Source organism: Primulina huaijiensis, unplaced genomic scaffold (genome assembly GCF_012295235.1).
Source record: "Primulina huaijiensis isolate GDHJ02 unplaced genomic scaffold, ASM1229523v2 scaffold26229_ERROPOS72855+, whole genome shotgun sequence".
NCBI lineage: Eukaryota > Viridiplantae > Streptophyta > Magnoliopsida > Lamiales > Gesneriaceae > Primulina > Primulina huaijiensis.
In genome coordinates this window covers 242,045-265,228 of record NW_027356350.1, presented here as the reverse complement: position 1 = coordinate 265,228, position 23,184 = coordinate 242,045, and the positions used below count along the sequence as shown (strand labels likewise).

The window sequence follows — 23,184 nt, the reverse complement described above, 5'->3', positions numbered from 1 at the left end:
GTTGCAGTTACAGAAGCTAGCAAGGAGATGATATGGTTGAAATCCTTTCTGGAGGAATTGGGTCAGAAGCTTGAAGATAGCACATTATACTGTGACAGTCAGAGTGCTATTCATTTAGCAAAAAATCCTGTTTATCATGCTAGGACAAAGAATATACAGGTTAGGTACCATTTCATCAGATCAGTGCTGGAAGATGGAGTCTTGATGCTGGAGAAGATTCTTGGAAGTAAAAATCCAGCCGATATGCTCACGAAGACGGTAACCATTAACAAACTGAAGTTGTGTTCAACTTCAGTTGGACTGCAAGAATAAATGAGGAGATATGAGCTGCTGCAATGATGATGTGAAGACGTGATTGAAATCAAGTCTTCAAGTGGGAGAATTGTTAGGCAAGTGGAGGGGCCCACACAAATATAATATTAAAACATGTTTTTCTCAATCCCACATCGGTTTTGTTAAGAAAGTTGCTGGAGAGAATTAGTTATAAATAGAGCTCAATTCCTTCAGTTATTGTATCCCAAAATCAAAAGCTTTTTAGCTTTGATAAAAAAGAGAGTGCATAGAAAAAAAGAGTGTATTTTTTTCTTGAGTGCGGGAGTTCTCTTTGTGTGAGTTAGAGAAATTATTTTCTCGGTATACTCGGGTTGGGAGTGTGAGAAATATTGAGTGTATTGGTGTATACACTTGTTGTAATATTTCTTCCAGTTATAAAAGTTGCAGTGCTCCGTAGACGTAACCTATATTGGGTGAACCACGTAAATCTTTGTGTTCTTGTTGGTTATTTTATTCCGCAAGTTTTGGGTACTATATTATCATCGTGGTTGGCATCGCTTCGGGGGTGTAATTCCCCAACATTGCCATGGGGCGGTACGCATTAAGGTAAGCATTGATATTACTAAGCCATTGTAGAAGCATATACGAATCTCTATAAATCAGGATGCAGATGATGTGATTGTTCTTATATCATATGAAAGACTACCTGATTTTTGCTATAATCATGGATATATTGGCCACTCGTTTTGGGATTGCGAGACGGCCCGTTGGAGATTGGAAAACTCATATATGGCAGTTGGTTGAGAGCCTCCTCTCAGGGTGGGGGGAACCAAATCACGTCCAGGTTCTTTGCACAAGTGGAACAGGCAGCGAGGGGTACCCCAGACAGTAGTTCTTCGGGGGAGGGACAGGAAACGAGGGAGAATAATTCAGTGGACACTCCAAGCTCGGACCAGCGCAACTCAACCGACTCAATTAGTATTTAAAATAATCCCCACGATATTAATTAATAAGAAAACGTTTATATTAAATCGGATCGACATAAATGCAAGTGGGGCTGGACTTATATCAACATGGACAAGTTATCTTCCAGATGTGTTTTGCCGGCCGTTCTCAATCTGACATAATGATTGGAATAATCGTTCATAGCAAACGACACGGAAACAAGCCAAAAAGAACAACTACTCCCATTCAACGCGGCTTAGTCAACTTGGTCAAGTTTTTCTCATACAATCATATGTTCTTTTAAATTCACTATACTCCAGAAAACTCGAAAGAAACCGATAGAACTCTGTAGTATTGAAGGAGTCTAGTATGGCTTCTTTTGCAGTAGAGGATTTCGTTGGGAATGGATGCCTTAAAGAACTACTGCCAAGGTTGTTGGAAGAAGGGTGGGATGATGTGCCCACTTTGAAGGTGATGAACTCTGAAGACATGGAAGACATTGGCATGACTCAACAGCACAAGGTTTAATTTTTTAATCAGAATCTTGTCAAGATTCCTTGTTTACAGAAAAATTGCTACTGTTTCATCAAGGTTTTCAGAGTTAAATTTTGGTGATTATCTCAAGTTTTTTGTATGACAAAGATCTTCAAGAAAAGTTCAACTACAAATAATGTAACATAAACCTGCGTATCGTGATCAAGATGTTCCAAGGAAATATTATTTTAACACATTGATTGTTGGTTCTTTCTGCATCAGAAAATTTATAAAATACAAATAAAGCAAGGACGGATCAAGAACTTGGACGAGAGGTGAAATTTATATTAAAAAAAAAAAATTGGTCATAAATTTTGAACTCTTTTCATTTGAGGAGAACCCTATTTTTACATCTACATTTATGCTGATGAATAAATCGATATATTTCTGTATGTTCACTTTTATGCTATAAAGGATAATGATGTAACAATTCAAATTTCACAGCTTTCGATATGTATGCCTCTAACTAAATTCACCCTTTAGTTACTCAAGATTTCTGAATACTTTTGTCTCTGCTACTCAAGAATGCACTAGAAATTAGGTCATACTTACATGATCGTGCACTAATGCAATATGGAGACAAATTAGAGGCCACACAAAAATGCCTACCTGAGATTCTTAGCTTGAGTAGTGCGGACCTTTCTGCACAATTTGGTATGAAACGAGGCCATACTGCTCGTTTCACAGACCGCACCAGTGCTTGTGCTGCAGATCCTTTGCCACCATCATATAACCTTCCACCAAGAAGAAGAAACACGATTTCTACAGTCGGCTCTGGAAAACTGTCCAGTATGAGAAAAAATAGCGATGGAGTCAATGATTCTGCATCAAAACAATCTATGGCGAGTTTCAAGAATGTTGATGGATATATGTTTAAGGGAATTGTAGCAGCAGTGCCTGAAGAACCTAGAGCTTGCGGTTGTGTGTCGCCTCCCCCAATCGTTGAAAATGTGGCTCCCTATTCGAGTATTGAGAATGTCTCAGTTCAGAGGCTTGCTCCCGAGTATAAGATTGGATTTGATCGTTTGATCAAAACGAAGACACCTCCAATGAAGGCTTCTGAAATATGGCGTGAGAAACCAGCTATTCTTCTCTGTATCCGCCGGCCTGGGTATGTTTTAATAAATGTACTGCATTGACAGCTCCATTCTACCTATTAACAGCACTCACAGGGTGGTCGAAGATCACTAGAACACACATTTTCTTGAGCATGGTCTTGACACATGCTTTGAAACCAGGTGCATTATGTGTAGAGCTGAAGCCCATCAGCTGTATTCCAAGAAACCAATATTTGATGCTCTTGGGGTTCAACTATATGCTGTTCTTCATGAGCACATAGAAACTGAGGTACACTTTTTGATCACGTGACATAATTAACCACCTTTCGCAGATTATTTATGTATGCTCTAAATTATTGAGATAAATGGTTCAGGTAAAGGATTTCTGGCCTAGATACTGGGGCGGAGTTGTGCTCTTTGACAGGGGACAAGAGTTTTTCAAGGCTTTGGGTGGAGGGAAGCTACTCAAGGACAAGTTCATCTCTGGTTTCTTGCTCAATCCGAGAGCCATTGCAAATTACAAGCGAGCAAAAGCTATTGGAGTGGATCAAAACTTTAAAGGTGAAGGGGAGATCAAGGGTGGACTCTTCATAGTTGGGAGAGGAAAGAATGGCATCGCTTTTCAGTTCATTGAGAGAAACTTCGGCGACTGGGCACCACTGGCTGAAGTTATAGAGATCTGCACTCGTATTCAGGTAGGTGTTATGGTTAAGAGGTATAACAAATAACATGAGATGACCATTAAATCAAACAAGCTTCTAAAAGGATTTCTGTGCTTCTGATGTTTTATGTTTTAAGCACTAGTCTTTGACCTGAAAGCTGCGGCTTCATTTCTATGCAGAACCCACCCGATAGCCGGTCCGAGGCAACAAAATCGATAAAAGGTGTAGAAAAATGAATCCTCGATTGTCAGAAGAAGAGAAAGTTTGGCTAGAGCTTCAATTTCAATCCATGGTTTCAATTTCCCCTCGATGAATTTTATAGGTAATTACCAGTTTGTGAAACTCGTTTCCATGTATTCTTGTGATGGACGAAAGTTTAGTTGTTGTGTCGTTTAAGATTTTTTTTCGTGCTTGCTCTCAATTCAGATTGTTCAAGAACTTAAATCACAGAAAATGGATATGTAATCACATTGTGCTGCTGTTGTTTATCCCATAAAAAGCCAATTACCGATTAAATGCACATGTTGATGGTAGAATTTCACTTTGATTCATAGAAAATTTTGAAGATGTTCTGAAAACAAATACAGTGGGTTTCTAAAACATCTAAGTGATCATTTTCGCAAAACATGACAAATGCGAAATAAATTCAAAAGTACAGGTAAATCGTCCTTTTCCCTGTTAGGAAATTACAAGAATTTGAATTCCTCAGGAGTCAGGACCCCACAGAATATCAAATAGAAACATCATTACTACAATCAATAGCCAAAATAACTACAGTTAACAGAGAAAAGCTAACTCCAGTAAGCAGCATCAGGCACAGAAGGATCACAGGGGACCTGGAGAAGAACTCTTAGCCTTCCACTTCTTTCTAGATGGAGTACAACGTTTGAATTCATAAAAGAATACTTTGATTCATTTAGTGCCGGGGTATAAGGTCAGGGATAAGGAGTAGCTGATCCCAGATCTAACAGAAGGAATACAAGAATTTGCTCAGCTATTCACATTCGACAAGGAGTAATGGAGGGCCACAACTGAAATACTGAAATATGAATCAGGTTTCAGCTTTCATGTGGAGTGGTGGAGAATCTGACGGTGGAACAAAGAAACTGAAGTCAGATTAACATCTTAATCTATAAATGAAGCTAGATTTGAGGATATGCAAAATACCACTTAAATCTTGTTCATCAATAGTTGGACTTGAGTTGAAGCCCTTTTGAACAACGTTGTGAAGCTCATCTTCCCAGGCATTGGGAACCTGCTGACGATGACACCAGAATATCATAAAATAAATCCCTTCTATATGCCCTCAAAATAAGCTTAATTTGGAAGGCAATATGCTATTTCTTCCGCCGGTATTACACTACTTGAGGGAATAATCAATTAGAGCTTTACTTGTGATGAAGGTTCTTTGAATTCTTCACCAACAGCAGTTGATCGAAGATTAATTGCTCTTCGAAGAGCGTCTGAAGAGTTTCCTAAAGCAGGAATGCCTGATTGAATTATTGTGGGTTGTGATGGATGTAGAGGAGGATAAAGCAGATTCATATCAGGAGGAATAGTTAATGAAGACGGCAGACCAGTTCTAGGTTGATGGACCTGTTATTGATTATTCCTTGTATTAGATACACAGGAAATTAGGTAGTCAATTGCAAAGTGGGGTGGGATACGACAGTCATATGCTTACATCTTTAGCTAGGAATGCTTCAATGTTGAATTCGAGCCGTGGATTAACTGTCGCAAGCTTCATGGACAGGAACTGAAAAGAAACATGAACGCACTACCATGAACGATCTTTCAACTTTCAATTCATACACAACAAGAATTTACTGTTAAAAGTATAGAACTGTTGGTGAACCACCTCCTGTGAACTTGCTTTTTTGGGATAAGGTGTAACTGAAATGGTATTGATGCCAGGAGATGACAAGTTTATAATGTAATCCCTGTTACTTTCCACTGAATTGGTATTGAATGCTTATTTCCAGGCCATTGTTGACAAACTGGTCTTGATGCATGTATATACATCTTTTTCATTAGTTCTGGACGTATATTTCATGATCTGTGGCTTACAAGTGTAGGGATGTGCATTCAATTTTAAAATTATTGTCAGGCCACCTCCATGAGCTCGAGTTTTTGGGTTAAAGCTGTAACTACAATCATTAATCTTAGCATTCCCAGTGAGAACCAAGTCGTTTTTTGTGGGAAAAGTTTGTTAATATTTTCTTGATAGTTAAAATACTGCGTTGAGAGAGTCTCTTTGCCAAAGCTCTATCATTGAAACTCTCCACGATAAAAATGCTATTGCACTTTTAGAAACTCGTGAATGATATTGTACAATAATTGCATAACAAGAAGAATTTCAGAGTAACCATCACATACCTCCACCTGTCGCTGCAGTGATTGCACATAATTGATGATCTCATCCAGCATAACTGCTTTTCCTGTAACCTGCCAGGAAGACGTGTAGGTATTGTACACATAACGTCCAAATGGCAATAAGACTTAATCAACACTACTAAGTACTAACCTTGCTGCAACCAGGAACGAGATCCTGAAGGTACTTCATCCTTTCACTGATCTTTTCCCTCCTCACCTACATCGGAAAACAGTAAATCTAATGTCAAAACCAAATGACATTCTCACTAAATCAGCATAGTCCACAGACTTCCAATAAACGACATTCATTACAACTAGGAGTATTTGATTTGAATTTGAAGTTATTGGGTCAAACTCGAACAAGTGGAACTCGAGCCATAATTTGAACAAGATTTGTAATTAAATTTGAACCAAATGAATCAAGCTCAAATTCAGACTCAAATTCAATCCCATAAAAGTTCAGTTCAAACTTCTAACCAAGATTTAAGGTGGCTAAAAAACTTTGATATGTATCTTGATACGAAACTATGAGTAACATTCCCCTCAATTCAGTTCATTTTACCATAGTACAACAGATGAACTTTGTAAAGCCATTACCCTTTCAGCAAGACTGTGGCTGTTTGTGGCCTGACCTCTTCGTGCTCTAACATGTATATATTCTTCCTTGGGTATGTCTGATCCTTGGGATCCCTGCTTACCTTGTTTGCCAACAGGTTTACTGCTCGAAGCTGGGTCTTGATCGCCCTTTGGTTTACTTTCAACATGGTCCTTTTCTGTTTCAACAAATGGCTGTGGGGCTTCCTTTTTTTCATTCTGGAACACAAATACAAATTAAATCAACAAATTAAGGATGCTGATGAAGTTAAGCTGTGTGGGAGTATTAAAATAATGAAGCTATTGATGTCTATCCAATGAATGACGCTAAACATGTTCATTCTACCTGAGCAATTCTCTTCCTTTTCTTGGAGCCAAGCCCTTGACCAGAAGACTCCACGGCTGCATCTTCAAACTTCTCTATTGGATCACGATTATTAAATTCATCCATACCAGACTCATTACGCAATATATCAACTGCATTTTTCACTTCGTCTTGAGACCGAAGAAAATTTCCACACCTTTTCTCATTCTGGAGTGGGCTCATTTCCGTGCCATACTCGACAGGAAATGAAGCCTCTTTAGAAGCTTCAGCCAAGTTCATTTCATATCCATTACCTCGAAAAATCTCATGTGGCCCTTGCATTAAAGCAAAAGTGTGAGAATATGGATTCAGAGGATCTGGCACGGTGAAGGAATTCATCATTTCCCCAAAATTCCCACCACTGAAGCTCGAAAACCTCGCTGCTCGTTGGATAAAAGCTGAATCCGCTGGAAAGTGAGGCAAGCTCTGATGAATCATCCCCGGAACAGCAGGTAGAAAGACACCGCTTCTAAGGATTTGATTTGGGTTCCAACCAAGATTAGCTCTTACCGAATCAAGATTACTCAAAGTTTCACTATTTGCTTGCTGGTCCCAATTCTGAGGACAAAAAGAATCAACCATTGAGGCAGCGGAGCAAGCAGAAGGCTCTACCGTTGAATTGTTCATTGAAATCATTTCAACAGATGTATTTGTCAGATTGTTTCCATTCACTTGCCAGTTCGAGGATAAATTACATGCGAGATAGTTTCCAGGATTTTCAGTCTCCTTCTCCGACTCAATGGCGGCAACCATATCCATTTCTTCCGCACAAAACTTTAAGATACTCCGAGATAGTACCAATTACACCTCTTCTTAGGCCTACTGACTCAAAATATGACCTGGAAAAAAGGTAAAAATAGGCAAACACACTAAGAAAAGAGTCCCCGGAAAAACAAGAATAATAATCAGCTCCCTGTATTAGAATGAACAGCTTTAATTTGAATTGAAATGGTTAAAGAAGATATAAGGGGTATAAAGATAGACAGAAAGTAAAAGATTTAGAAAGCATTGCTTGATTATTTTCCTAGACATGTTTCAAGAGTAGAATTCAACATCAAACTAGTGTTTCGAAAACATCTAAAAAGAGGTAAAAAATAATGCCGCCTCCACAATTTTATAACTCATGAATAGCTGAAAAACACCATAAAGAGAAACGATTTTATCACGACGCCACCATAATAAAACAACTGCTTCAACTATTTCCAGAGCTTTTCACAGAAATTAAAGCAACCTTTCAAAAAAATTTAAGCAATTTAATACCATTGATGCCGGAAAAAACAGCGCAGTTCAATAAAGAGATCAAGAAAGCGTTCAGAAACCAGTCAATCGAAGCAGTGGACGCATTGGTTTCAGCATCATAAATACAAGCACCACACTCATTCATTCATTCAGAAAAAGGCAACCCAGTAAGCAAGTACCATGAAGCACAGAACTAAAAGTGGGAAAAGGTAAAAATAAAAAATAAAAATAAAGATGCAAGATACCATTTTTAGGATTGCATTCCGTCCATTTGAACACTTCTGTAATTATTTGAAGAGCCCTTCTTTCCACCAAGAAAGAAAGACCTTTTTTCTTTTTGTTGAATTCTTGACCGTACCACTGTTTAAAGCTCAGGCTGTTATGTAATAATACACAGTGACAGCGAGCATTCATTCAACGAAACAATAAATAAAGAGAGAGAGGAGGGGGCGGGGGAACAAGATCAAGAATCGTAGCGAGTAAATGAAGATGAAAGAGAAAAATGGGCATTTAAAGAATGTGAAAAGGAAAGCTTAATAAGAAAGATGCTGCATTTATACCCATTACTCAAAAGAGAGTTCTTGATGATTTAACCAGTAACTACCCCCATCTCTCTTGCGTTAAAAATTGAAATATCTCTGGGGTGAAAATGTGTTTAAATTTATGCATTTTTTATATAAAAAAAAAATGGGTATTGTTTTTGTCTTTAAGGAAGATCAAAATTTTGTACTGAGAGTGAGTACTAAGATTTGACTGATTTAAATTTTGAATGAATGTCTAAGTTGACCTCCTTCGGTTGTGCGAGTATTAACAACTAGGTAAAAATTTATGTGAGACGGATCTCTTATTTAGATCATCAATGAAAAAGTATTACTTTTTATGCTAAGATCATTACTGTTTATTGTGAATATCGGTAGGATTGATTCGTCTCACAGATAAAGATTCGTGAGACCGTATACCTACTTTAACAACTATGTTGATACCATGAACGTCAGAAAATAGACTAATTTGAAAAGTTTCTCAAACAATGTCAAAAGATTGTAAATTATTTCTAAATGAAATCGTGTTTGTGACAATACAATAATGAGTAAAATGTGATGTCTGAAATATAGTAAGATTTAAAAAATTTTGATTTTGTTAAAAATTTTTATAAAACGATAAACATTTGATCTGATCGTCTATTATCATAAGTCACAAGTAGATAATCAAATAACATTTTGTAGAAAATTCAATTTTCCATAACAATAAATCAAGGACAACGCAGTTTTGTTTGTGACTTTTTAAAATGTTCAAATTTGATTCTCAAAATACAATAACATAACTTTTTGCCCAAAAGTCTCGAGTTGGATTTAGCTTGGCGGATGTCGGTCCTCTTAAGATTTAAATCTTTTTTATATATATAAATAGAAATCCAAACGCAATTTCGTCTTCCCATATTTGAAAATTATAATTAATAATAAAATAAACTGACCATATTTTTAATACCCTTAATATTATTATATCGCCCAGCACGTAGAAGGTATTACTGCGGTACATGTTGTAAAAACAATGTGGTTAATTATATTATAATAGCAATTTTTAACCTTGATATGTTATCCAAACTTTACTTGTAAGATTCATGATTCGTACCTCCTTGAAGGCATGCATGTAAATGAAGTTAACAGCTTTATTGTGATTAACTTTTGCTTTGTGTATGAACTTAAATTTTAGAGATAATAATATAATATATTACCTGTGACTGACACCCCCTCTCTTTTTCATATTTAACAATGTTATTCTCTTTCCCTTTGCCATTGGAAATAGAGCTAGCTTTCAATTTTTCAAGGGTTTGTTTGGTCAAGTCCAACCTCTTGTAGCTTGTTGCTTTCAGATGATTGATTCACTTCCAATTATTAACCATTTTTTCAAGACAATATTAACCACTTATAAATAAATAAATTGATTAATTAAATGGTGGGAAAAGAAATAAAGAAAAAGAATAGGAGAGTGAGTTGGACTGTGCAATGCCCCTTTGTACTATAGTTGCATCAACTAAATTACCCTATTGGTACTGTATTTACCTTATTCCAAACAAATAATAGAAGTATATCTTTGTTTGTGAGACGAATCAATTATGTTCATATTTATAATAAAAAAAAAGTATTTTTGAAATGATTTAAATAGAAAGTATATATCACAAAATTGATATGTGAAACTGTTTCGTATGAATTTTTATGACAAACTAAATGAAACCTCCCAATTTATAGGCCGATTTCGAGAGGTGATTTTGCTTCATCGGATGTGGACTTATCGAAGGTTACTTAGGTTGAGTTGTGTGTGTGTGGTTTTTATATTAAATTATATTATTATATGCACAACTTTTAAAGTTTTACATATTCCTTTGTCACATTTGTGGCTTTCCAATATATAAGCTGGAGTTAAGGTTTTAGATTTGATATGCTGCACACTTATCGTGCACAACTATGCGAGCCACGATGAGGTGTCATTCACCCATTGGATGTGATGAAATATAGAAAAATTGTGTATCCAATGGGTGAGCGACACCTCATCGGTGCTCACATAAGTGTGCACGGTAGGTGTGCAGCATATCAAATATCGTTAAGGTTTTTATTCTTCCAGATAACAATGATGTAGCAATATTCTTATTTACAATAACAATGGCACAAATAAGTAGTAATAAACATAAAATAGTGTGAGATTTTTTTTTACGGTTATAACGTAATAAATTCACTTTTCCTTAAAATAAATTAGGAGAAAGAAAATTGATTGTGACGAATGACCTACTCAGCGATATTACTAGCATTTAAAATTTCATTGATATTGACAATTCGAAAAGAATAAAATTATTTTTAAAAAATAAAATTATAAACAAAATATGCTATTTAATGATCATACAAGAGGACAGCTGCTTTATTCGAAGCTTTCTGATTGGTTCCAACTTCCAAGCTTTTACGCTGGACATAGTACTATATTTTTAATTGGAACATTCAGAGTAGATTATTTATTTATTTCTCAAAGTTTATTTTTACGTATTAATTATCTAAATTATTGAATTAAATTAAAGCTTGTCAAGCTGTTAATGGACTGTCCCTTTTTTAAATTAACCTCGGAACTTGAAATACTAATTAATTAAGTCATATATAGAATCAAGGAATCTTCCCTAATTTGCTTTATAAATTAAATTCATACAACAAATTCGAGAAATGAAATTATNAGAAAACACCAACAAAAATCTTCAAGAAAAGAGTACAAATCGAAAGACGATAAAACTAAAATATCTCCTAAAAAAAATATAATAAATGTTTTTCATGCAAATTGTGATGATTACGAAGGCCATGAATTTTCACGACATAGTACGATCATAATTACAATGTCCAAATTATACTCAAGAGGATCGCCCTTTTTAGGAAGGTAAGTAATCATGTAACCCAAATTTTTGGTAATTAATTAACATTTTTTTAAAAGATGAAAACAGCTTTGTTTCTCACTAACAATTTATATAACAATGGGTGGGTGGATGCATGGAACTAAAAAATGGGTTATGTTAATAAAAAGAAAAGTGGAATTGGTCTCGATCGAGCCTTAATCAATAAGAGAGAAAGCACGTTTTCAGGTTTGAATAATTATGTCAAACCCATTATTGTATTTGCACGAAGGTTTAGAAATATATTGCGTACGAAATGAAATCAATCAGTATTAATTTGAAGGTCACATGGAGATTTATAGATAACTTTTTTTTATAGCATGCGAATAAAAGTTTGGTGGTCAAACATCAAGGTGAACCAAATAATTGACCATAATTTGGAATAAAGATAAATGATAATAATAACAATAATAACAACAACAACCATTATCGTAAAAATTTAAATTTAAATGTGACCAGAGTGTATATCTTATGATATGGTCTCACAGATCTTTATTCTATGACGTGTCAACTCTTCTCGTATTTACAGTAAAAAGTAATAGTTTTTGCATAAAAAATATTATTTTTTCGTGAGTGATTCGAATATAATATACGTTTCACAAAATTGACATGTGTGACCGTCTTACATGAGTTTTTTCGAATACAAAAAATTCGTATTTCAAACAAATTAAATTATAAATATCATGAGTTCTAACCTTTAAATTATAAACAACTTATCCATATTTCCATGTTTGTCACAATATCCCAATCCTTCAAGAAGGATCTGCCAAATTATCCCGAAATGAATATAATAGGAGACACATATTAGTTAAATGGTTAATCACTCTTTTAATTTGGCTACCTAATGTATGATTGATTATCCATTGTTTTTCATCATATGACCAATTGATGATTAAACATAGTGGAATCACACATTTTCTTCTACTTTTTTTTGAGTATATTGCGAATTAAGTATTTGAATTTGATAAGACTAACCGTTCATGTAGAGTGAAAAAAAGGTGCATTATTTCTTTCCTTGTATATTTTTTAGTTTATGTAGTATGTTTAACTGGACAATTTTTTAAAGGTCACAATGTGTGTATTTGTTTTTGTTTTTTTTTTTCTTTCAAAAAAATAAACTTCTGCTATGTATTGAACAAAAGTAAAGCTTGATTGGTAAGAATATTATTAAATTTGAGGCAAAAACTTGTGTGAGACGGTCTCACGAGTCGTATTCGTGAAACCGTCTCACAAGAGAACTAATCTAAATTTGATATATCCAAATAAAATCGTCGTCTAAATTAGATTTAAAGGAGACATTGAAACGTTGGACTTGTGTGCGTAGACGTCACTCCAACGAAGCCTGAAAAAAAGATGGTGATATTAGAAACCTCAAATGCTCGAGTCAACAATACCGGAAAAGGTCTGAGAGCTTGAATACTGAATAGGCAAAATGAAAACTTACTTGCAACTGAGAATTGAAAGGCTCTGCGGACTTAGACCCTTGTGTGGTCTTAAGAAATTTAGTTGGGCTTTAATCTTGAAATTTGATAGGCCTTAATGGATATCAATTAATAATTAAACTTATTTTATTGGGTTAAATAATGACATTGAGCTATAACTCGTCAATATTCAATTAAAAAAAATGATTTTAAAAAATATTAAAAACCCACTATTTTTTTGATAAATTATGTTGATGGACAAGGATGTCATTATCATTTATGTTTATCAAAATTTAATTTGTAAAAGATAAAAATTATAGAAGAGGCCTTTGCACGTAACGCTTAATTAGAGTAGTATTTTTGGGCTAAAGTGCTTTCAGTTACATTCATTCGGAAGGTTCATCACAAATAAACGAAGAGTCGTGTTGTTTACAAGAAACGTGTTTGTCTCGAGCAAGCGCAAAACGCTTTTTATGGCTGGCCGTTGAATTATGCTATATCTTTTCCTTTTCAATGCTGTATTTTTCCAAGGTTTTTAAATAAGTAAAATGTGACGACGTGAATATCAAGTTTCAAATGATGTTTTCATAATCGGATCAAGAATCGAATCCATTTATTTTGAAAAACGGTTCAACCAATCCAAAAACGTAAAGTGTGACGGCGTGAATATCAACCGGTTGAAAACAAAAACAAAAACAAAAANGAAAAACGGCAACCGGTTGAACTGATTTTCCAGTTAATAACTTATTTGATCGGTTTTTTTTATTGGATTGACCGTTAAAACGGTTTTTTAGGGTGTTTCGTAAAATTTTTTAATTTAAGAGATTCGGTAAATTATTTAGGTTTAATCTAAAAGTTTCACTCAACCCCAAATTAGCCATTATTATTATTATTAATTAATTAATTAATTGATTTTATTTTTCATATTTAAATTTATATAACATCATCATTATTAAACAATCAAGTACGTATATTTGGCTTGGTTTTGATTGTTTTTTTTAAAATAACAAATTAGCTAAACCAGGTAAACCATTTCAATTATAATAAACTTTCAATATCAATTTTTTTTAATCTAGAAACTCAATTTATTATTTAACATATATTTTATAAAGTAATCGAAATCAGACCAAATAAATTGATTTATATGAATTTTTAAAGAGGAAAAATCAGAATTCTGAATTAATAAAACTTAAATTTGAATTAAATTGATAATGTCAACATTTCAGTTTAATCAAAAATTTGATGATATTATTATTTATTATTGTTATTTTTTATTTTGTTAGTTTTAATATCATTATTAATAATTTATTTCATATGATTTATTGTCATTCTTTTTATCAATATTATATTATTTGATTTTTATTTAAATATATAAAAAAAATTATATTTATAAAAAAAATAAAAATATTAAAATTGTAATAAATCCAAGGGCCGGTGTTTGATAAATTTATTTATTTTTGTATGATTTAATTAGAAACCCCTATTTAACGGCGTCTCCATGCACTAAAATCTGATATCTCGTCACTTCTTATCCTCGTCACCGCAAAAACTATCCAATTCTTTGAACGGTCAGATTTCAAGAATGGGAAGTTTTCTCAGGCCATTGCCAGCAGTTGGCTTCGCATGTCAGTCGCGGATACCCAATACAGTTATAAGGAAACCTCATATTTCCATGTTGAATGCAACTGCTTCGGCTAAACATGTCTACTTTAATCATGACGGTTCAGCCACAAGAAAACTCCTGGTAATTACTGCATTGTTGTTGCTTAATTTTGAATACGGTATCAAGATTTTCACTGGGTGGCTCGTAAGATAACTTTTAGAAAAAATAGAGGTGAAAATCGCTGCGGTTGACAGATTTTTAGTCGAAGGTTGCCGCATACTAGCGGCGAACCCAAAAAAAAAAAAAATCAACTTTGCATGTAATCTTTGGGGAAATGTGAAATAAAAATATGGGTTCGTCCGTGTTACCGCTCTACAATTCCCTGCTCTGTGCAGTGGCCGAGAGAGAGCAAGTAAAAGGAGGTCGGCGACTCTCTTGATTTTTGTAAACATTAACATTGTATAAAAGTCATTGAACTTTTAGCATTTTATTTTCTCAGCTCCAGTTTGGTTAACAATAGTTTGTCGTGTAGGCAGGGGTGGATAAAGTGGCAGAGCTGATTGGGGTAACGATGGGTCCAAAGGGAAGGAATGTGGTGCTGCAGAACAAGTATGGACCTCCAAAGATAGTAAATGATGGGGAAACTGTTCTTAAAGAGGTACTACCGTACTACATTGATGTATTCTATCTTTACCGTGTTTTAATTGGTTTTATGGACCAATGAGATAAACTTTTGGAGAGCATGATGTAATAAATTGGTTGGACGCCTTTTAAGAATCTTGTTTATTTCTTTTGTTGGAATAAACTCGCACATTGATTCAGGTGTTGTAATAGTTAGTATACATGCTCAACTACCATTTAATGACCATTCTCCATTTTCATTGTTGCATTTAGATTGATGGTTTTCTTTTTATCTCTTAAATATATTATGGTTACTAGTAAAGATTGAGCTGGAAGATCCTCTAGAAAATGTTGGTGTAAAACTGGTGAGACAAGCTGGAGCTAGGACAAATGATCTTGCTGGTGACGGCTGCACTACATCTATAGTGCTTGCTCGTGGTCTTATCGCCGAGGGTGTGAAGGTACAGCATTGAGAGTTCGACCATGTCATGACTAATAATCCTTCCATTCGTGTAATTAAAGCCTTGTAGAACTAAAATATGACAATCTGTAGGTTATTGCAGCGGGTATGAACCCAGTTCAAATCTCACGAGGAATTGAGAAAACGGCTAGAGCCCTCATACCTGAACTCAAATTGATGTCCAAAGAGGTATGGAGTTTTGAGGATCACTGTTCATTTTTCCAGATTATTTGTAATAACGAGAAACCCCTCTCTGTATTAATCATTTAACGAAGGGATTTTCAAACATAACGAATTAAATCCACGTTTCTCTAATATTTTCAGGTTGAGGACCATGAACTTGCTGATGTTGCTGCCGTTAGTGCAGGAAACGATTATACAGTGGGGAATATGATTTCTAATGCTCTTCGACGAGTAGGAAGAAGCGGTGTTATAACAATTGAGAAAGGGAATTATGCTGAAAATAATCTAGAAATTGTTGAAGGAATGCAGTTTGACCGAGGATACTTATCTCCTTATTTTGTCACTGACCGCCAGAAGATGGCTGTGGAGTTTCACGATTGCAAAGTACAAATCTTTTTTGTTTCCCTCTTATTCGTTCAAAGTAATTAGTGTGGGATCTAATATATGTGGATGCAGTTGCTTTTGGTTGACAGAAAGATTGTAAATCCAAGAGAGTTGTTCAAGATATTGGATGATGCCGTCAAAGAAAAATACCCAATTGTCTTAGTAGCAGAGGGAATCGAGCAAGAAGCTCTGGCACCTGTAATTCGGAACAAACTGAGGGGAGTTTTGAAGGTAGCTGCCATTAAAGCTCCGGCCTTTGGCGTGCGGAAGAGCCATTATCTGGATGATATTGCTATCTTGACAGGAGGTATTGAGACAAGTATATTTTGATTCAACAAAGAATGAATCCTTAAGATCAAAGTGGTGCACATTTAACTTTCATGTGCATCTTTATCGGGCCGGTACAGGAACGGTTGGTCTCACATGCGGAAACTTGAGATTAATAATATGAAAATAAAGTATAAAATCATACACTGAGATTTACTTGAAATATCCCTAAAATTATTAAGGTAAAAACTAGAGGCAAGATGAAAAGAATTTTACTGTAATATTTTATGGTGTACAACATTGTATTTTCAAAGAAAACATAATATCTCACAAATATTATAGAATTAAATAAAAAAATGATATAAAATGAGATAAAGAACTCGATGATTAGATGATCTGGAACAAGGGAAGGGAGCTTTATACCTCGTACTGGTAAAAACACGTATAAAAAATGTATCTTCCGTCTGAACATTTCTTCTTATCTTTCCTCCGAAAATTCAACATGCACATTAATTGCGTGCCATCAGTTTGTACTTCATTAATGCTTCCTGCTGTGGTTTATTTATTTTGCCGACAGGAACGGTAATCAGGGATGATATGGGATTGACCCTTGAAAATGCACATAGAGATATGTTGGGGTCTGCATCTAAAGTCGCAATAACAAAAGACTCGACGTTAATAGTGACAGATGGAAGCACTCAAGATGCTGTGAAAGAGAGAGTTTCTCAGATTCAAAGGCTTGTCGAGGTGTGATAACAATATATTTACTTTCTTAAATTCATCAATCAAACAAGCAACACATTCTTTCAAGAAATCCTCAAAAAGTGCCTGCTTTACAACCCTTTTCCAATTTCATGAATCTGGACTGGTGGATAACCTTAAATTCAGAGTTAATGGTTAATAACTAAGGCTTCCTTTTACAGAATACTGCGGAAAAATTTCAGAAGAAAATATTGAATGAACGGATAGCGAGGTTATCAAGTGGTATAGCAATTCTTCAGGTGGGAGCACAAACTGTTGTCGAGTTAAAGGATAAACAACTTAGAGTTGAAGATGCTCTAAATGCAACTAAGGTAGCTAGCTACTTATTCTTAATCACTTCATGGATATCAAGTAGCTGTTCTATTACTAAATGCCTGCCTCCTCTTTTCACTAGGCTGCAATTGAGGAAGGAGTAGTAGTTGGCGGTGGTTGTTGCCTACTAAGGCTGTCCACGAAGATTGACAGTATTAGAGAACAGTTGGATAATGAAGAGCAAAAAGTACTTTAAGTTTTTTTCTTCATGAATTTGATTTTTTTTTAAATGCAATATTCATAATAGCTAATTCCTTGGTTGGATTTTCCATCAAAATATATTACTATTTTGTGCACTTGCTCGTTTCGTTGGTTGGGATTTCCATTAAAGTATATAATATTTTGCGTGTACTTATTAATTCATGACCTGGTGACGTTGGCCTGATAATGTGTGTTCAGATTGGAGCAGATATATTAAAAAGAGCTTTGACATACCCTGCAAGGCAGATTGCAAAAAATGCTGGTGTAAATGGGAACACTGTTATTGAAAAGGTCTCTCCGCTTTAATTTATTATAAGTTAATGTAGCGTTCCAGATTCGACGACTGTCTCTACTGTACCAAGACGAGTCTTTCTAGCGCGCTTATGTCCTCATTCGCACGCACCCTAGAAAACTTCATAGGGATCACCCATCTCAGAATTGTTCCAAAGATTCGTCTTGGTACAGTGGGAACAATCGTCGAAATTGGTGCGTTAAATGCAATTCAAGTAAAATTTTGTGTAGTTTGAACCGATGAAACAAACTTTGTTATGTAACATTTTGGAAGTTCCGGGTGCAGATTCTGTCATCAGGTGACTTAAGGTATGGATATAATGCTGCAATAGGCAGATACGAGGACTTGATGGCTGCTGGAATCTTGGATCCTACTAAGGTGAAACTGAGGTTTTTTGTTTTTCTTTTCAAATTTCACTTAGAGCCGACCTGTGAGGATCTTTTGAATGCCAAAACAGGTTGTTCGTTGTTGCTTGGAGCATGCATCCTCTGTGGCTAAGACGTTTTTGACATCGGGTGCAGTTGTCATTGAAATTAAGGATCCTGTTTCCAGACATATCAGGAATCCAATGCCAACATCAGGTAACAGACATGTTTCGTTTCTGCATCATTTGAGTTTAGCTAAAGAGATGTTTCATTATCATGTGTCGCGAATGAGTTTGAGTTTTCTTGATCATTTAGGCGTTGGACCGGTTAGCATTTAGCATGTTTGAAGGAAGGGGATGATCTTCATTTTTCTGGCCGTCTTTAACAATATGATGCTGCTGATCTGTGAAGAAAGGATTATTGATATATCTTGTATAGCAGATGCATTAGTGTAATTGAAACCAATCAACTCAAAGCCTTCATTAAAATAAAATAGAGTACAATGATAAAATAAAAACAGAAGCATCATCAAAAACACGAGAACTAATGTAAGAATTGGCAACGGTAAATACTTGTATTAGCCTGTGGCTGTTGGCGGATTTCGATCTTCTGGCTGAAAACTTTTTTTTACACGAAATCATCAACTGATCATCTCGTTTCGCCTGACAATTTTTTAAATTTATGTTACATTATCTAAGATCATTAACTGATTATCTCGTATAAAAATTACACATAATCAGATGTTGTGTTTTCATCTACAACGAAGAATCTAAATCCAGCTGCTGACTGACAATCTCAAAATCTACTCAGAAAGTATTATTTTAGTAATGAAATGCGAACCCCAAGACCAAGAGAAGGATATAGCGATAAATTATTATTTTTTTATAAAATAGATTATATAAAATGCTCCATTTTCCAGATGATGGTTTTTCAGGAAGCGAGCTTAATGAAGAAAAAACTAATTTAAAATTATTTTTAAACCTCTTGGTAAATTTAACCAATTTCCCCAATAAATTAGTGGTGATACAGCATAAATAACGTATTATTTACTTAAAATATAAAAATAAAAACTTGGCGTAACCTCGTTTACACAAGAAATGGCAAAAAAACATGGAACGTTTATTTTCGGAGCTCACGGTATTTGGTTGGACCGCAAGAACTGCGGCTGTGTCAGTTGCCTGGCTATGTGTCGACCTTCCCAAGACGAAAACTTTCCCTTGCAGAAACCCAAATCCTCCTCATCCTCATCTATATAACGTATGTCTACCTGTTTGCATTATCGTGCTACCAGATAAACCCAGAGCCCCTTTACTCGAATAAAGAATCGTAGAATTGATTCAAGAAAGTCAGGGGGCGAAATGGTTTTCTTGATGGTGGGATTCAGTGTGCAATGCGTGCTGGACTTTATGGTGGCTGGAGTTTCGCTGATGCTTGGGTTGGGTTTTTTTGCATTCGTCGCTTCTATCCTTTGCTCTGCTGCTTTCATTCAAAACGCCAAAGAGATTTCTTGATGTTCAAGATCGTGGGTTTTAGTGAGTATTGGCAGTGGATGTTTCTCTCTTTTCATTCTGTTTGATTTTAATTATTCGTTTATGATTGTCTAATTTGTCGGTCTTGATCCCAATTTAACTGTGTTTTCTACCGTGTTCACTTCTTCATCTTGTTTTTTACTGACCTCGTTCCACAATATTTACCAGTTTTGGTTAGTGCAAACTGATGTTACCTGATTTACAGAGTTTGCAAGAGAATATAAATAGCTTAAATATGTAAATCTGCAGTTTTGAAGTCTTTGTTATCATAATTTTGAGTTTGGAAGCAAAATTTTGGAAGATAAGTAAAATTTACGAGTTTTGTATAGGCTCTTAAGAATGTAGCTGACATGGATGCTAACATATTTTTAGAAAAAATTGTCATAAATCTGAAATTTTTATATTTCCTGGCTGTGAGGGATATTTCAATTGAAGTGGCTGTAATTTGGAGCTCTTGGAGAGGATGTTATTTGGGCTACGCGGATGTTAATGCAATTACCTTTTGTATTAATTCGACGTTTCTACAGCTGGTTTCTTCTTTGTATGCCTAATCGGTGTTATGATAACAATTGATACATCATGTCGATTATTCCACCTGAAACTTTTTCCCGATTCTCATTTGAAGTATATAAGTGAATGTATTTTCTTTGTGCTTTCTGGTATTCCTTGTTAACATTGGGAAATGACTTGCATTTAAATATGTTTGCATAGTATCTTGTAAAAGAACCACATTCTCTTGTGATACTTTCTGCTAAAACAATCAGACAGTCGAATTAAAACACACAAATTAGAATTGGTGTATATCAGTTAGAGCAGAAGAAATACATATAGCTGTGACACAGATCTCTGCTTGACTACGACTGTTTGATTGTCATCAACGTGCAATTCAGAATTATGCTTGAACTGCTGCTTTGTTTATGCTTTCCGAAGAACAAAATCGTTCATGTTAGTGATTAGTTTCAGATACTATCTACATAAGTATGTTTGGATTTCATAAGATATTTATTCATGAACTCTCGCGATTTCATAGAAATCGCATTTTGCATGACACCTATGCTAGGCGTTGCTCTATGATTTTTAGAGTAAGGGGGATCATTTGCTTTTACATTAGGAAAACATTAAGTAAAAATGATCCGCGTGTTTCTTTTCAAGAAGTACTGTCCATGAAACCGGGGAAAATACCATTAGTAGCAAGACACGGAAAAAAGAAAAGAAATGCATTCACATAGACCCTTTTTGCCATTGCCATTTGTCTTCGACTATTGATAGATTTTCTCTCTTCTTATTTGTTATGGTAATGATTTCTGAACGAAATTGCAGGTTAGAAATTGGTAAGAGTTGCTTCATATGTGTTCCCCTAGGATTTAGCTACTTCTGTATCGACTTCTTGAGAATAAAATGGTTGTCCTCGTCGAAATGGCTTGTTATTTGGAGACTGCACAAGATGCAAATTGTCGAGATAATATTTGTGCTGGTTAGGAGATTTTGCATTTTATCATGTTTGAGTTTGGTTCAAACACCTATGATACAATAAATATGTAAGAATACATGTCTTGCATTCTATTATCATGTTTGAATTTTGTTCAAACACCTATGATACAATAAATATGTAAGAATACATGTCTTGCATTCTACGCATACAATCCTTTTCTTTTTCTTTCTTTTTTCCCCAACAAAAACCATTTATGCCTGGTTATCGAACTCCCACCCTATAGAACAAAACAAACAAGGAAAAGTATATTACACCTCTCACCCGGAAAATAACAAAAATCTACCCTACAACTATTAGCACCGGGAAGACCGATTCCATTTTTTTTTTAATTCGAAAAATTTGAATGCGGAATCGTTAAGACTTTTGTCCATAACGGTCCAGTTACACATTGGCCATTGTGTTTCCTTGAGAAATTAAGAAAGAATGATACCAGCTGTATGCGTTGATGTAGTTTACAACTTCGGACATTAGTAACATCAGTCATATTATGGAATTATAATGAACAGAAAGTCGAGATACAACATTCGATATGTGTACCGACAGATGTAATATCAATGGGAAGCATTCAATCTATCTATGCCACACGTCTGTTTGAACGTCACTAAGATCAATGCGAAACATTCAATTTATCTATCACTAAGATCAATGGGAAACATTCAATTTATCTATGCCACGCGTCTGTTTGAACGTCACAAACTAGAAAGGGAATTTATTAAATAATCTATTACCTATATAAAAGAGTCAATCTTTTTAAAATTGTGAATTGACTTTTAAGTCCTTCATTATTAATTTATAGAATTAATTAATTATTAATATTAATTCAAGAATATATAATCTATTTATTTCTATTACTTATATATCTATTACCTCTATAAAAGAGTCAATATTTTTAGAATTGTGAATTGACTTTTAAGTCCTTCATTATTAATGTATAGAATTAATTAATTATTAATATTAATTCAAGAATATATAATCTATTTATTTCTATTAACTATATAATTTATTTTTTCTATTACCTATATATTAATGGAATTTAATTTGAATAATATATAATCTATTGATTTTTATTACCTATCTATTATACATATATATCTATTACCTATATAATCTATTACCAATATAAAAAAATCAATGTTTTTAGAATTGTGATTTAACTTTTTAAGTCTTTCATTAATTTATAGATTTTAATTAATTATTAAATTTATTACCTATATAAAAGAGGTAATATTTTTAGAATTGTGATTTGTCTTTTAAGTATTTCATTAATTAATAGATTTTAATTAATTATTAATATTAATTCAAAAATATATAATTGAATTGACTTTTAAGTCCTTCATTATTAATTTATAGAATTAATTAATTATTAATATTAATTCAAGAATATATAATCTATTTATTTCTATTACCTATATAATTTATTTTTTCTATTACCTATATATTAATGGAATTTAATTTGAAAAATATATAATCTATTGATTTTTATTACCTATCTATTATACATATATATCTATTACCTATATAATCTATTACCAATATAAAAAATCAATGTTTTTAGAATTGTGATTTAACTTTTTAAGTCTTTCATTAATTTATAGATTTTAATTAATTATTAAATTTATTACCTATATAAAAGAGGCAATTTTTTAGAATTGTGATTTGTCTTTTAAGTATTTCATTAATTAATAGATTTTAATTAATTATTAATATTAATTCAAAAATATATAATTGAATTGACTTTTAAGTCCTTCATTATTAATTTATAGAATTAATTAATTATTAATATTAATTCAAGAATATATAATCTATTTATTTCTATTACCTATATA

At 34.0% G+C, this 23,184-nt stretch overlaps 4 protein-coding genes across 11 annotated transcripts; 3 read left to right on the top strand and 1 right to left on the bottom strand.

The window, feature by feature from the left end:
* The first annotated feature begins 1,337 nt into the window (after window positions 1-1,337).
* On the top strand, window positions 1,338-3,949 carry LOC140967683 (uncharacterized). Its single transcript, XM_073428383.1, has 5 exons — window positions 1,338-1,740; window positions 2,277-2,863; window positions 2,991-3,099; window positions 3,185-3,505; window positions 3,652-3,949. The coding sequence occupies exons 1-5, from the start codon at window positions 1,588-1,590 to the stop codon at window positions 3,706-3,708; spliced, it is 1,227 nt and encodes a 408-aa protein (XP_073284484.1). The 5' UTR covers window positions 1,338-1,587; the 3' UTR covers window positions 3,709-3,949.
* A 174-nt stretch (window positions 3,950-4,123) lies between these two features.
* On the bottom strand, window positions 4,124-8,640 carry LOC140967682 (transcription factor bHLH76-like). Of its 5 annotated transcripts, none has more exons than XM_073428381.1 (9): window positions 8,288-8,638; window positions 6,786-7,642; window positions 6,443-6,658; window positions 5,997-6,062; window positions 5,849-5,917; window positions 5,157-5,228; window positions 4,865-5,068; window positions 4,640-4,730; window positions 4,124-4,558 (listed from the first exon to the last, which is right to left on the bottom strand). In XM_073428381.1, exons 2-9 carry the CDS (start codon window positions 7,560-7,562, stop codon window positions 4,524-4,526), a joined length of 1,530 nt encoding a protein of 509 aa, XP_073284482.1. In that variant the 5' UTR covers window positions 7,563-7,642; window positions 8,288-8,638; the 3' UTR covers window positions 4,124-4,523. The 5 variants fall into 5 exon arrangements, with proteins under 5 accessions (XP_073284482.1, XP_073284483.1, XP_073284479.1 ...); XM_073428382.1 differs by having other exon boundaries at window positions 4,640-4,727; window positions 8,288-8,636; XM_073428378.1 differs by having other exon boundaries at window positions 4,124-4,730; window positions 8,288-8,640.
* A 5,746-nt stretch (window positions 8,641-14,386) lies between these two features.
* Window positions 14,387-18,873, top strand: LOC140967661 (chaperonin 60 subunit beta 4, chloroplastic-like). 4 transcript variants are annotated; one of them, XM_073428351.1, is made up of 14 exons: window positions 14,500-14,631; window positions 14,745-14,912; window positions 15,027-15,148; window positions 15,435-15,572; window positions 15,665-15,760; window positions 15,896-16,138; window positions 16,211-16,445; window positions 16,983-17,152; window positions 17,329-17,478; window positions 17,562-17,666; window positions 17,879-17,971; window positions 18,258-18,350; window positions 18,430-18,553; window positions 18,653-18,873. In XM_073428351.1, the coding sequence occupies exons 2-14, from the start codon at window positions 14,840-14,842 to the stop codon at window positions 18,673-18,675; spliced, it is 1,665 nt and encodes a 554-aa protein (XP_073284452.1). In that variant the 5' UTR covers window positions 14,500-14,631; window positions 14,745-14,839; the 3' UTR covers window positions 18,676-18,873. The 4 variants fall into 4 exon arrangements, with proteins under 4 accessions (XP_073284451.1, XP_073284454.1, XP_073284452.1 ...); XM_073428350.1 differs by lacking the exon at window positions 14,745-14,912 and having other exon boundaries at window positions 14,387-14,631; window positions 15,023-15,148; XM_073428353.1 differs by lacking the exon at window positions 14,745-14,912 and having other exon boundaries at window positions 14,499-14,631.
* A 560-nt stretch (window positions 18,874-19,433) lies between these two features.
* LOC140967664 (uncharacterized) lies at window positions 19,434-21,521 on the top strand. The gene is made up of 2 exons (XM_073428355.1): window positions 19,434-19,869; window positions 21,187-21,521. Exon 1 carries the CDS (start codon window positions 19,696-19,698, stop codon window positions 19,846-19,848), a length of 153 nt encoding a protein of 50 aa, XP_073284456.1. The 5' UTR covers window positions 19,434-19,695; the 3' UTR covers window positions 19,849-19,869; window positions 21,187-21,521.
* The last annotated feature ends 1,663 nt before the right edge of the window (window positions 21,522-23,184 follow it).

Coding starts and splice junctions, on each gene's coding strand:
- LOC140967683 (XM_073428383.1), top strand. CDS start 1,588: ATGGCTTCTTTTGCAGTAGAGGATTTCGTTGGGAATGGATGCCTTAAA. Junction 2,864..2,990: donor CTCTGTATCCGCCGGCCTGG/GTATGTTTTAAT, acceptor CTTTGAAACCAG/GTGCATTATGTGTAGAGCTG. Junction 3,506..3,651: donor AGATCTGCACTCGTATTCAG/GTAGGTGTTATG, acceptor ATTTCTATGCAG/AACCCACCCGATAGCCGGTC.
- LOC140967682 (XM_073428378.1), bottom strand. CDS start 7,562: ATGGATATGGTTGCCGCCATTGAGTCGGAGAAGGAGACTGAAAATCCT. Junction 6,063..6,442: donor GCCACAGTCTTGCTGAAAGG/GTAATGGCTTTA, acceptor TTTCCGATGTAG/GTGAGGAGGGAAAAGATCAG. Junction 4,731..4,864: donor TCAAAGAACCTTCATCACAA/GTAAAGCTCTAA, acceptor TGTCATCGTCAG/CAGGTTCCCAATGCCTGGGA.
- LOC140967661 (XM_073428350.1), top strand. CDS start 14,470: ATGGGAAGTTTTCTCAGGCCATTGCCAGCAGTTGGCTTCGCATGTCAG. Junction 15,761..15,895: donor TCAAATTGATGTCCAAAGAG/GTATGGAGTTTT, acceptor TAATATTTTCAG/GTTGAGGACCATGAACTTGC. Junction 17,667..17,878: donor TGGATAATGAAGAGCAAAAA/GTACTTTAAGTT, acceptor ATGTGTGTTCAG/ATTGGAGCAGATATATTAAA.
- LOC140967664 (XM_073428355.1), top strand. CDS start 19,696: ATGGTTTTCTTGATGGTGGGATTCAGTGTGCAATGCGTGCTGGACTTT.